Source organism: Phyllostomus hastatus, unplaced genomic scaffold, assembly GCF_019186645.2.
Source record: "Phyllostomus hastatus isolate PE091 unplaced genomic scaffold, TTU_PhHast_1.1 phas_contig_38, whole genome shotgun sequence".
Classification (NCBI taxonomy): domain Eukaryota; kingdom Metazoa; phylum Chordata; class Mammalia; order Chiroptera; family Phyllostomidae; genus Phyllostomus; species Phyllostomus hastatus.
Genome location: NW_025333869.1, coordinates 18,125,107 through 18,137,404, shown reverse-complemented (window position 1 = coordinate 18,137,404; position 12,298 = coordinate 18,125,107). Strand labels below are relative to the sequence as shown.

At 53.5% G+C, this 12,298-nt stretch overlaps 1 protein-coding gene across 7 annotated transcripts in view; it reads left to right on the top strand.

Annotated features, from left to right (window-relative positions):
• The window catches only part of ZMIZ1 (zinc finger MIZ-type containing 1), a 227,258-nt gene that overhangs the window by 183,537 nt on the left and 31,423 nt on the right, over window positions 1-12,298 (top strand). For all 7 annotated transcript variants that reach the window (XM_045841873.1, XM_045841874.1, XM_045841875.1 and 4 more), the window contains one exon: window positions 8,650-8,797. In XM_045841873.1, the coding sequence (XP_045697829.1) occupies window positions 8,650-8,797 (148 nt within the window). The remainder of the gene's footprint in view (window positions 1-8,649; window positions 8,798-12,298) is intronic.

The window sequence follows — 12,298 nt, the reverse complement described above, 5'->3', positions numbered from 1 at the left end:
TAACAGCTATCAGGGCTCAGTTCGGTGGGACCTGGGGTCCATTCAGTGCAGAGTGTCTGGCAGGGAAACACTGAGTGGGGGTGCAGCTGCATGCTGGGGAGCAACACTGCCTGCCCCAGTATAAAGGAGGTGGTGCAAGTCTGGGCCCAAGGCATGTACACATTGTGATCCTCTTGGAGATGGGTGAAAGAAATTGTATTTTATTTGAGTAACAGCACATAGATGGGAGACAGAGAAACCTCTTAATCCTAAAGGAATATGTGCTCAATAACAACAACAAAATAACAATGTATTTTTTTTAAGATTTTATTTATCCATTTTTTAGAGAAGGAAGGGAGGGAGAAAGAAAGAGAGAGAGAAACATCAATGTGTGGTTGCTGGGGGCCATGGCCTGCAACCCAGGCATGTGCCCTGACTGGGAATCGAACCTGCGACACTTTGGTTCTCAGCCTGTGCTCAATCCACTAAGCTACACTAGCCAGGGCAAAATAACAATGTATTTTTATATAATCCTTCCTACGTGTCAGGCATTATACTAGTATATTATGTGTATTAGCTTATTTAATTCCCATGACACTTTAGGAGGTAGGTAATGTTTATTATCCTCATTTTATAAGAGGGAAAACCAAAGCACAGAGAGGTTAAGTAACTCACCCAGGGTCACACAGCTGCAAAGTGGTTGAACTGGGATTTGAACCCCGACAGCCTGGCTCCAGAGTCTGTGTTCTCTACCACTCTGCATTCTAGAGGCAGAAGGCAGCTTCCATATTGAGACTCTTTGGCACAAAATTAGCCATCTTTCATATGTGGTTTAAAGCTCAGGCTCTTTCTTCATTTTGGGACTTTTTATACCAGGCCTGAGAGCAGGGAGTCCTGTTTTTCCTTACTTTTTATAGATAATACAGAGAGACTATCCCAGGCCTATGTCATCTCAAACTCCCATGTCCTCCCCCTTCACCCTCCCCTCCTGGGCCTTCACCTCTCCTCTGCACAGGTCTGGAGTCTGGAACTCTGGTCCCCAGGCATAGGCAGGAGTCCCCACTCTCCCTACCGCCAGGCTTCCCTGGTCAGTGGTCATAGGACTCCATGTTTGAGAGACAAAAGACAAAGGTTGGAGGGTAGGAGGGTGTGGCCTGGGCCAGGGAGGCAGAAGGAGAAGCAGCAGTGTCCCCCGGGAGCCCTGGGTGAGATGCCGTGGGAAGGCCCTCGGCACCCCTGTGGGCAGACACCATTAACATGGACACCAGAGCCAGCCTGTGAGCAGAGAAAACCCAGGACTGCAGCTGGCCTCCCAAACATACGAACTTGATCTTGTTTCTGTCGACTGCTTACCTTTCATTCCCCATTTTGGTGTGGCTCACCAATGGCTGTGCATGTCACAAAATGGGTGTCATGTGTGACTTGGCTATAGACCCCATTTGATGACAGCACCAATTTCTGTACACATCCGTAATAGGACTTCTTTCTGGGCTAATGCTCCTGAGGCTAGGTCCCTGTTCCCAAGAAATGGGGAGCTGCTAGCAGGTTTAAATGTCATAGCAGTGGGTCACAGATATTACCCCAATAGTCTGGGTCTCAGACACAGTGTGCTCAATGTCTGTCCAACTCTTCTGTCCTTTGTGTGTTGAGTTATCTAATTCATTCAGTCCCTTGGCCATGTGTTGGCTGCATAGCCTGTGCCAAACATTGTACTGGCTGCTGAGGTGGCAGAAGTGAACCTCTCAAATCCCTTTGTGGCCCTCCGGGCTCCTGCTCTTACTACAGAAGACCACAGCTTTCCCCCAGGTAGCCACTGAGCACCTACTATCCACCTGTACTGCCTCTGGGGACACGATTGGAGAGGGGATCAGAACGCATTGGTGCAAGAATTCCTCTGTCTGTCTTGCAGGTGTGGGTTGCTGGGAGGCGGGTTAGGAGACTGAGATAAATGATAGGACACGCTTGTCATAATTCAGGGGAGAACAGGCATAGCTGCAGAAGGTGATTGAAACAGGCGAGAAGCAAAAGGGATAGACTGCAGAGACAATCAGGCCATGCTACTCTCAGGGTGGGGCAAGGCAGGGCAGTGGAGCAGTGCCTTCCTGCAGCAGCTTGAGATGTTCTTGGGGAATCAAGGGGATACGGGCACAGGCCCCTGCGTCGGGGAGGGAATGCACCCAATGTGGACACCTGGTTCTACTATCCTGACTCTCTGGGGAAGGGCCTCCCGCTGCCCGGGCCAGACTTCCCCCTGGGAAATGGGACTGCCACACTCTGCTCCCATGTCAGAGGGTCTTGTATGGATCTAGTAAGTGGATGGTATGGAAGCATTTGAATTGTATCATTAGTATTTTTCGCTGCCAGTGAACCCCACTTGCATGCTCCTGGGACCTCTTTCCACCTCTCTCTGTCCTCCTCTCCTCCCTGCTCCCCCAAGGCATGGTTTAAGAAGGCAAGGCCTGGCAGGCTGCCTCCTTGGGCACCCAGGAGTCCAGTCCATCCCTGGGTCTCAGAAGCCCCTCCTCCCTCCCTCCCTGTCACTCACACACTCACTCACACACACTCACACACCCAAACACACTGAGTTCCTCTGTTCTCCAGCAGCCTTTTAGCAGCTGAGATGCTCTTTGATACTTAATACGCTTTTGTTTCATTTGAGAGAGGCGTCCCCAGGCTACAGCATGTTTGATAATTCTCCTGTTTGGCCCTTGCATCCAGGTCTTTGTACTCTCCTCCTGAATGGCCCACTGCTTCTGCCATCCCTTCCTGATTCCCAGGCTTTACTGGGAATGAGCATTCCAGGCCACTCACTGTGTAAACACCCCCTTGCTCACCTCTGCCTGTTTTTCCTGTGGCCATGATGGCTGCCTCTGGTTTCTGGCCCTTCTTAAGCCTGAGTCCAGCTGGGGAGGGGCAGCCTCTTGCACGTGCCCAGCAAGCTTATCTGCCACTTTGATGCTCCAACTTTCAGACCCCTGCCTCTGCCTCCCCTCCACCACCCATCTGCTCATTGTCTGCTGGCTAAAAGGCTGGTCTGGAAAACGCAACTCTACACACCCTACCTGGAGCCCAGGCAATCCCCACATTGGGTATGCAGGCCCTTCCTTCCACTGCCTCTCAGATAAGACTGGTGCCCAAGTGCCATCCATCTGGCCATCCATCCTGTGTGCCAGCTCTGCCAGAAGCTGCAGGTACAGAGGCAAACGCAGGGCTGGCCACTGTCCCCAAGGAGGGCACATCTGGGACAAGCCAGGTCTAAGTCACCCAGGACTCCATTGCAGACCTGCCATCACCCTTACATCTGTTCCGCGTGTTTGTTTTCCTTGTCCTTAAGGACACTGTAGTGGCTGCTGGCTGCAGTGGGGAGTGGCCAGGAAGACCTTCGGAAGCAAATGTCGGAACTCAGCTCTTCCTTGGTGCCTTCCCTCAGACCTGCGTCCTGCACCCTTCTGATTCTCAGACCCAGCGTTCACTTCCATTTCTCTCCCAGAGTTCGTGGTGCATCCCCTACTGCAGGGACCCCTAGACATGTCTAGTGGATCCCCTTAATAAAAGATGCCCCAGCCCCTTAGTCACTCACACCACTATTTTGTGTACCTCTAGTACATATCACACCGTGACACAGTGTCTACTGTAAGACATGTGCTGCTGGCAAATGACCTTGATTAAGTTCATGGCTGGTCTGAAGTGGAAGCCCTAGGGTCCCCTGTGGCTTCCTGGATAAGCTAGAGAGATAAGAGTAGACCAGGGGAGCATGAGAGGTCAGCCCGCCATGCCTTCCCCCTAGCTGGAGTCTCCTCTCCATTCCACTGACCCTTCAGAATTGCTCCTTCCCCTATGGACGTGGCGTTCTGGAATTTGGCTGCTAAAGGCCATGGCTCTACAAGGTGCCAAGTGAGATGCCTCGGCCTGGGTCTTGGGCTGTCCTAGATCCTAAGGAACCTGCCCCACCCCACCCCCATTCACAGTGCTGCAGAGTAGTCCTCACTCTGCCCCTTGCTGCTCACCTTGGTGACTCAGAAGGGGCAGCTCTGTGAAGCCTATAGCTCAGGGGCAGATGGGCATAATCATCTGCTCAGGGGCCTGGGGCTTACACATACTTAGCACCGCCCCCACTCCATGAATTGCAGAGCTGCACAACTACCCAGTTCATTTGTCCCTATGCTCTGCCATGTGGTCAGAGTGCACAGAGATGCCAAGGGCCCTGGTGGGCACTTGTCTACCAACAAGGTCAATGAAATGACACTAATTGTCATTTTGACAAACATGCATATAGTGCCTGCTATGTTGCCTGATGCTGCTCCTGCACTTCACCCTGGTACCTCGGCTCGTCCTCACAGCTGTGAGTGTGGACTAGAATTACCACTGCCCCATTTTAGAGATGAGGAAACTGAGGCACAGGAAGGTTAGATGAGTTGCTGAAGGTATCACATGGGTGGTAGAGACAAAGCTGGGATCTGGTCTTGCAGATTAGTTCCAGAGTCAGTGCCACACCAACTTTCCTGGTGTTATGTGGTACAGTGGTGGGTATGGGATTGAGGGGCTGTTTTTCTGGGGCTGCTGTAGGTTATAGGGTCCTTTGGTCTCTGCCCATCCTGCCTCCCTTTCTCGGATACCCCTGCAGTTGATTGACAGCAGTCACTTATGGCTCAGGTCCACTCACTGAGGTGGGCAGCTTCTGTTAAGCCCATTTCACAGATGGGGAAAATGGAACTCCCATGGTGAAGCAGAAGCATGGTGAAGCTCTGAAATCTCTGAGCCAGAGTGGCAAGACACTTTTAAGTCCTGTCTATGGGGCTCCAGAGCCAGGGCTCAGCCCCTGCTCCTCACAGCCTGCCCTCTGCTGTCCCTTCCTCTCCCCTCTCCTGGGAGTGGCACTGGTGCCCATCAGTGCATCCTCGACATGGCTGGAGGGGCCTGGGATGGCTTCTTCCTATTCATGAGGTGCTTTACTGCCTTCAGAGAATAGAGGCATTTGTGCATGTGCCCTCTGCTCTCCAGAGACCACACATAATACTTTCCAGGACTCCATGCTTGCTGCACCAGACTGCTTTCTGCACTTTGTGGGTATTGGTGTCATTTACATATTAGAGCAATCCTAAGGAGTGAGTATTCATATTACACCCATTTAACAGTTCAAGAAACTAAAGCCCAGAGAGCTTCTGCAATTTGCCCAAGGTCATATAGTTCTAAGCGGTGGAACCCAGCCTGTCAGGGTGAGTGGTGCTCACAGGATGAGGTGAAGGGTGGCCTCAGTGGCCCCCCAGGCAGTAGGAGGGGCACTCCTGACCCTGCCTGCACAGCTAAGGATGACTAGTGTCTCCCTGAAATTATTCCCATGGGTGGGTGTGCTCTGTGCATGCCCTACCAGGCCTGGATGGGAGGCCTTCCTGTGCCTCCCACCCAGAACTCTTCATGCCTGGTGCTCCTCCACAGTGCCAGAGGCTGTGCTCAGTGGTCCCTTTTCATGCCCTGACCCAAGGAGTTCCCAGAGCAAAGACAGAACCAAAGAGGCGTGTAGGCAGGACCTACTTCATCAAAGCAGGCACGCTCACCCCGTTGTGTGCAGACAGCCAGATCTGGGCATGCAGCAGACACCGCCCCCCCCCCCCCCCCACTGGGCTCTTTCTGTGCTTCTGTAATCCCCTACCTGCTTCTGTCTGTCTGTTGGTCCTCCTGGTTCTCGACAGTGCCCCAGACTCCCTTTCTGGCTACAATTCCGGTGTGTTGTCATTAACTTGCATTTGCCTCGGAACAGCCTGTGTTGGTTTAAGCCATGATAACAGCACGAGCTGGGCCCGTCTGCTGTGCATCTTCCCGCCATGCCTGCCGGAGTGGCCTCTGTGCTCAGGCCAAGGGGCTGAGGGTGGTGCTGCCTCGAGTCCCATCCCATCTCTTCCAGTTGTAGAAACTCGGCTGTCCTGGCATCTCTGCTGTGCACTGGCTGCCCAGGACACACATCCCATCTGCCTACAGCATCCCAGGCCTTTCTACACCACTAGCCTCTCTTTCTTTTATTCCTTTAAGGAAAAACACTCCAGTCGTGATAGGAAGATGACTGCTATCCTTGACCAAGCAGAGGGGTGGCCCTTGACATTGGAGGAAAGCACGGAATGCCCCCCAGGGCCCCCCTTCCCTCCTACATGGTGTGGTAGCCCCCAGGAGGAGCGGTGGGGGGGGGCTGTGCCATGGGCAGCAGGCACACCATCTGTGGCCGTCCTTTGTGCTGGCAACAGAGCAGTCCCTCCGTCGCTGTGATCCAGCGCCTCGTGCTTGGTGTGCAAATGAGTTTCTAGATGCCCAGTGCCCCCCGCACAAGAAACAGTAACTAGGGGCTTGGGAGAAGAATGGAGCAATCTAGAAATTCATTTCTGTTTGTTCCAACCTCTTTGAATAGGCTGCTTCCCCCTCCAGCTGCAGCAGATGTGTGTGGGGGGCCCACTCTAGGGACCTTTGGCCACGTTTTCTGGGCAGACACACACCAGGGTGGAGGCTTCTCTCCGATACCCCCTGTGCAGGGATGGCAAGATGAGCCCCCAGTCAGGGGCAGGGTGCACCTTTAAAGACATAGCTGCCCATTGGCACCCCAGCCAAGAGAGAGAAACAGGTACCCTCTTGAGAGAGGGCAGAGGCTAGATTTTGGCCCCCACATGCCACTTTGGTCAGGCATCTTTGTGTACCACACAAGCTGAGCAGATTCACCCAGCAGCCCTGGTGGGACCCCTCGCCATCCTGCCCTGTTCCCTGTAAGAACCAGTGCCCTTCCCTTGCCCTTGGGCCCCTAGCCAGCGCATAAAATGTGGGCACCTCCCCCAGGCAACTCACAGCAGGATTGGGTGGACGGGGCTCTTCTGCTGGTCCTAAAACCCACCTCCTGACCCCTGCCCACTCAGTGAGAGGCAGGAAAAACCCGGCTCCTCAAGATGCTGGGCTCCACTTGCTCTTCACTACTGAGAGCTTTTCGGGCATAGGCAGGGGCATAGTCTGACGGGGTTTCAGAGGGTCTCCAGCACTGCTGATGGGGGCCCTTATTCAGGATCCAGGTGGTGTGTGAAGTGGCAGCTCTGCCCAGTCACTCCTGGTGTGTGCATCTGGGCATCTTTCCCCAGTGCCGGCTGAATGTGGTAAACGGTGTGATTCAGACAAGGCCTGTGATTCAGTCAGACTGGGGGCCATGCTACTCGGTTTTTGCCTTCTGCAGGGTTTCATCTCCCGCACATTCAGGTCCAGCATTAGGCTCTATCACCAGGGTGTGGGGCAGGGGCACCATCTGTGTCTCTGGCCCTCTGACCTTCTCTGGTTACTGTGAGTGAGTGACTTTGCCTGCCTGAGTCTCAGTCTTCTTATCTGTAGAATGGGGATAACAGCTGGCATCCTGGATTGTCTGGGGGCAGATTCAAGGAAGGGATGCAGAAGCATGTTGCACAGCATTCAGATGGGAGACCCTAGAAATGAGACAGTGGGCCCTCTGTCCAGCCAAGTGGCTGAAGCAGTTCTGGGTTCAAAGTCCCCTGTCTGCCTAATCTGGTTGGCTACGTCCAGAACTCTCAGATCAGTCTGACTAAAGCACTCGTGGCAGGAGTGGGACACTGGCTGGGGTGTAGTCACCCCGTTTAGCTTCTGCACAGTCTCGGCAGTTCCCCCATCTGTCCCCCACCACAGTCCTGGGAGGAAATCGGAACAAGGGTCATTACTGTTCTTCTCCTACAAGCAAACTGAGGCCCAGAGAGGGTCTGTGAGCTCCAGAGGGTCACACAGCAAACTGATGACAGCCTAGCCTTCTGGACTTCTCACTCCCTCCCCAAACCTCAGCTCCCTTTTGTACTTTGGAAAGACTGGCCAGACATCCTGAACTTGAGGTTGTTTTTGCCCCTGGTGGCCACACAGAGACAGTGAAGGATGAAAGAAAAGCTGTACTTTCCTACCAGCACCTTGTTAATTCTAGGCTTTTAAGGCATCTCTAATCCTGGATATGGAGGGTTCTTGTGTGTTGTTGCCTTTGGCGCACCCCTGGGAGATTCTGGCCTGGCTCCCACCCACCCCCAGACAGCCCTCTACCCTCACGTCCTCTCTCTTCCCCAGTGTTGTGCCCAGCATCGTGGGCCAGTCTCAGCCTGACCAGGAGCCGTGTGATCAGTGCAGTCCTTTGTGGGGAGGAATTTCAGGGAGAATTCCTGCAGGTACTCCTGAGATTGTCCACAGGCTCCGGGAAGGCTCTGGATTTTGTTTCAAACTTGTGATTTTGGCTCCACCCATGGGGAAAAGCTCTGTCAAGCTACTTGTCCAGAATCTGGGGTCTGGACTTCACTGAGAAGTCTCTGGGCAGTCAACAGTTCCTAAACTTGCTCTGCACGAGGTCTGTGTTTGGCTCCCTGGCCTCCCCCTGGCATCTCCTCTGCTGTCCCCTCCACCATCTTGATTGTCCTCTTTGCCATTACATCGGCCCTCCTCTGACCTACTCCGACAGCAACAGAAGCTCTTCAGAGGGTGTTAGTCCCCTTTACAGGTGAGAACACAGAGGCCTCCTGAGCAGGCTTAGTGACTCTCCTGGTGTCACGTAAAGGTGGGCAGCAAAGCCGGCATCAGTAACACTGGGAGAGGGAGATGGGGGTAGGCATACCCGGATGTGGGGGCCGAGGTGCCGGCTGATGATCCTCTCCTTCCTTGCAGCCCTGCTGTCCTCCTGGTGCGAGGAGCTTGGCCGCCTGCTGCTGCTCCGCCATCAGAAGAGCCGCCAGAGCGACGCCCCTCCCGGGAAACTCCCCATGCAGCCCCCCCTCAATTCCATGAGCTCCATGAAACCCACTCTGTCGCACAGGTAAGTGGGCCGTGTCCCCAGGGCCGGGCCAGGGGCTGCTTGGATGGATGCTGGGCAGCCACCCCTCAGGCCACAGATCTTCTAAGAAATGCCCCATGGGAAAGAATGGGGTAGGGAAAGTGCGTTTCCTGAAATTCAGTTTAAATTCTCATGGGTGAGCACTGTTTCTGCCCCGCCCCCATAAAAACAGAGGTTGGAGCACTCGTCTTCCCCAGCCTGGCTGCTTTTTCCCTTTGGGGGAGGGCTGTCTCTTCTTTGAGTCCAGACTCCAGGTGGAAAGTTAGCAGTCCTGAACCCAGCACCTTTCCTCTTTCCTGAGCAGTACCTTGGGACCAGAAGAGGCTCAGGAAGGTCACAGGGCTGCTGGTCCCACCCCTACATGGGGACACAGCCAGTCCAGGCTGTACCAGGCAGGAGCTGAGTTAGCCTGGGCCACCAGAAGCTCAGGATCCCCAGGCAGGAATGAGCTTGTCAGAGATCACCAGGTATCGAGGAGCTGGTCAGTCTGCCCTGTACCAGCCTCAGAAGGATCCATGGCCAGGACCTGTAAGTTCCCCAGTTAATTATCTTGCCAGCCCCTTTCTGAGCTAGGGATGCTCTCCCCACAGATGACCAGGAGGAGCATTTGCAATCAAGCTCAGCTCAATACACAGCCTGGCCAAGGCACCTGATGCCCAGAGCTCACGGAAGGAGACCTGGGTCATACCACCTGCAAGTGGGGTATTGATCATGCTGTATAAATCCAATTAGAGGATGTTGGGTCTCAGAGCTCTTGGAGTCAGAGTCCTGCCCAGGCAGGATGGCCCCAGCTCATGGCTTCCTGCCTCAGTCAGAGCACTCTGCCTAGCAGCCAGCCCACCACCTCCACCCAGGGTCACTCACTGCCTCACCACACCCTTGACCAGGCCTAGGACAATTCTAGCTCCTAGAACAGCACCCCCCCAACTGTGGAAGTTTCTTGGGGGAGGGGGGCCCCATTGGCATTTTGGACAGGGTAATTTTTCAAGGTGCAGGACTTCTCAGGGCCTTTGATGTCTTCTAGTGGCCCCCAGGCATTGCTGAAGTGCTCTCACACATTTGGGGGTGGGGGTATCACCCACAGTTAGGAACCTCTGCTTTAGAGAAGTGAAACACGCCTCCACCCCCTTCCACCCTTTGCTCCTGTCCTCAGGTCTCCTTCGTCTGAAATGGTGCAGGCTGTGTCTAAATGCAACCCAAGTTACATGCTTCACATTTCATCTTGTGATGTTTTAGCCCCATAACTCTTTGTCCTGCCAGAATCATCTTGCTTCTCGTCATCCTAGCTCTCATGTCCTCCCCAACCTTCTCTCTTCCAAGTCATTTCAGTAAAGATGTTGCTGATGGCAGGCCAGGGCCCTACAGCCCCATGAGAGACTTGCGTCAGACCTGCTTGGCCATGACCACCTGGGTTGCAGAGTACCATGGATCTGGACCATGGCCAGCCCTCTGCCAGGTCTTGCCGGATTGAGCTAAAGGCACGAGACTGATAGTCTTGGGGTTGAACAGACAAAGGGGGTCTGTGCTTCAAGGGCTGAATCCTGCTCAGTGGAGAAATCGGACTCAGTGAGGCAAAATAGGGAGCTGGCAGATTGCGGCAGGGTTAGGGTTGGGTGACAGGCAGGCCTCGAGGTTCAAAAGGAGGAAGATGGCCAGGCTGACTGTCAGGAGGCTCTCGGAGGACAGCTTCAATAGTGCAGGTTTGAACTGCATGCGTCAGCTGAAAAATCCATATATAGATGGGCCTGCGCAGTTCAATCTCATGTTGTTCAAGGGTCAACTGTACTTCCACAGATAAGAAGCTATTCTGACCATCGTCCTCCACAGCTGTATTGAGGGACTTGGAGGAAGTTAGCTCCTTTTGCCTTTTCATTAAGGAAATGGCAGGCCGGGGTGAGGTTGGGGACCCTGGGATGTTCAGGATTTGGTGGTGGGAGGCGCCTGGCTGTTTAAAGATTCAGCTCCAGTGTGGGGACTCTAGGACAAGCAAATGGGGGAGGGGGAGGAATCCCTGGAAGCTTGAAGCTCCAGGCTGTTTTGTGGGGACCCTGTGACTGTTGGATTTTTGTAGCTCAGGTATTGCAGTCACATGTATTACAGGCCTTGGAGGTCATGGAGGTCGGCACCACAGCCCCAGGCTGTGAGTTGGGCCCTATGTCTCCAGGCGAGGCCTAGGACCCCTCGAGCCACTGAGCACAAGGTGGTACTCAGCACCATGAGGAGGTGTCAGAAAAGGGCCAGGCCACTGCAGCCCCAAGGTGTCCCTGAGGGTGATGGTAGTCAGTGTGAATCCTGAGTACCCACGTGCTTGGGTAGAGCTTTAGGGTTTATGGAACAGTTTGGACTCGCTCCCTGTTTGGCCCTGGCCACGAAGCTGTAGGTGGACACCGACATCCACCACAGAGATGCACAGCCTTGCACAGGAGAAAGGGAGCCTGGAGAGGCCAGCCCAGGGCAGGGAGCAGCTCAGGCCTTCCAGACCCCTTCGCAGTCCCTGCCCTGACTCAGACTTGACACCAACAAATATTTCTGACTTTCACTCCCAGACTTTTAATGAGTGGTTTAAAAAGCCACTTACTATTAGCACATTGTCCGTATGCAAATCAGTGCTGCAAAGGTAATTAAAAGCCTAATAAATCTTGTTTACACTCTTAATTTGATTACAATCAAAGCTTGAAATTTCTGGGGAAGGCTCTGAGGCTGACAGTGCCACCCTTCCTCTTCCAGGTGAGGGGTGTGCGACCCCCAGAGGACAGGCTCCTGGGCAGGGCACAGGTGCTCCTTGCTGCAGCAGGTTGGGGCACAGGCCCTAGAGCCAGGTTGCAGGTATCAAGTTTCAGCTCTGCCATCTTCTAGCTTGGTAACTTTGGAGCAGTTCCATAACCTCTCTGTGCCTCAGTTTCCTCATCTGTGGAAGTGGGAAAAGAGCAGTGAGGGACATACATGCTTGTCCCCAGGCCTAGCACACAGGAAGCCCCATGGACTAGTCATTGATCTCTTAACCTCAGCCTGGTGACATCTGACTCTCATGTGGTCATCCGTGGTAAGCTAACAAAGAAGGGGTTGGTCATAACTGAACCCCCATCTTTTCTCCTTGGTACATCACACTACTTTCATGTTTAGCTCTTTGCACAGCTATACTGAAAGCTCAGTTTGTAATCAACACTTCTTGCCCCCAGAAAATTTAAAACAAAAAAACAATGGGGGGGGGTGGTTGAAGGACCCATAAATCCTGTCCATCAGTTCCAGATTGCCAGGATGCAAGGATCTTTTCCTTTCCTCCTTCCTATTGAAAAAATTTAGAGCCCTCTAATATGCAGTTAGCTGCACAAGTTCCTCCCTTAAGTTTCACCACAGAGAGGAGAGGAAACAGGCCCCAGTAATCATAATGATGGAGAGCGCTGTTAATGGTCCACCTAAATTAAAGATGGTGGGAGCTTCGGCTCCTCACTGCCTTGTGTTTCATTAGTGGTAACATTACAG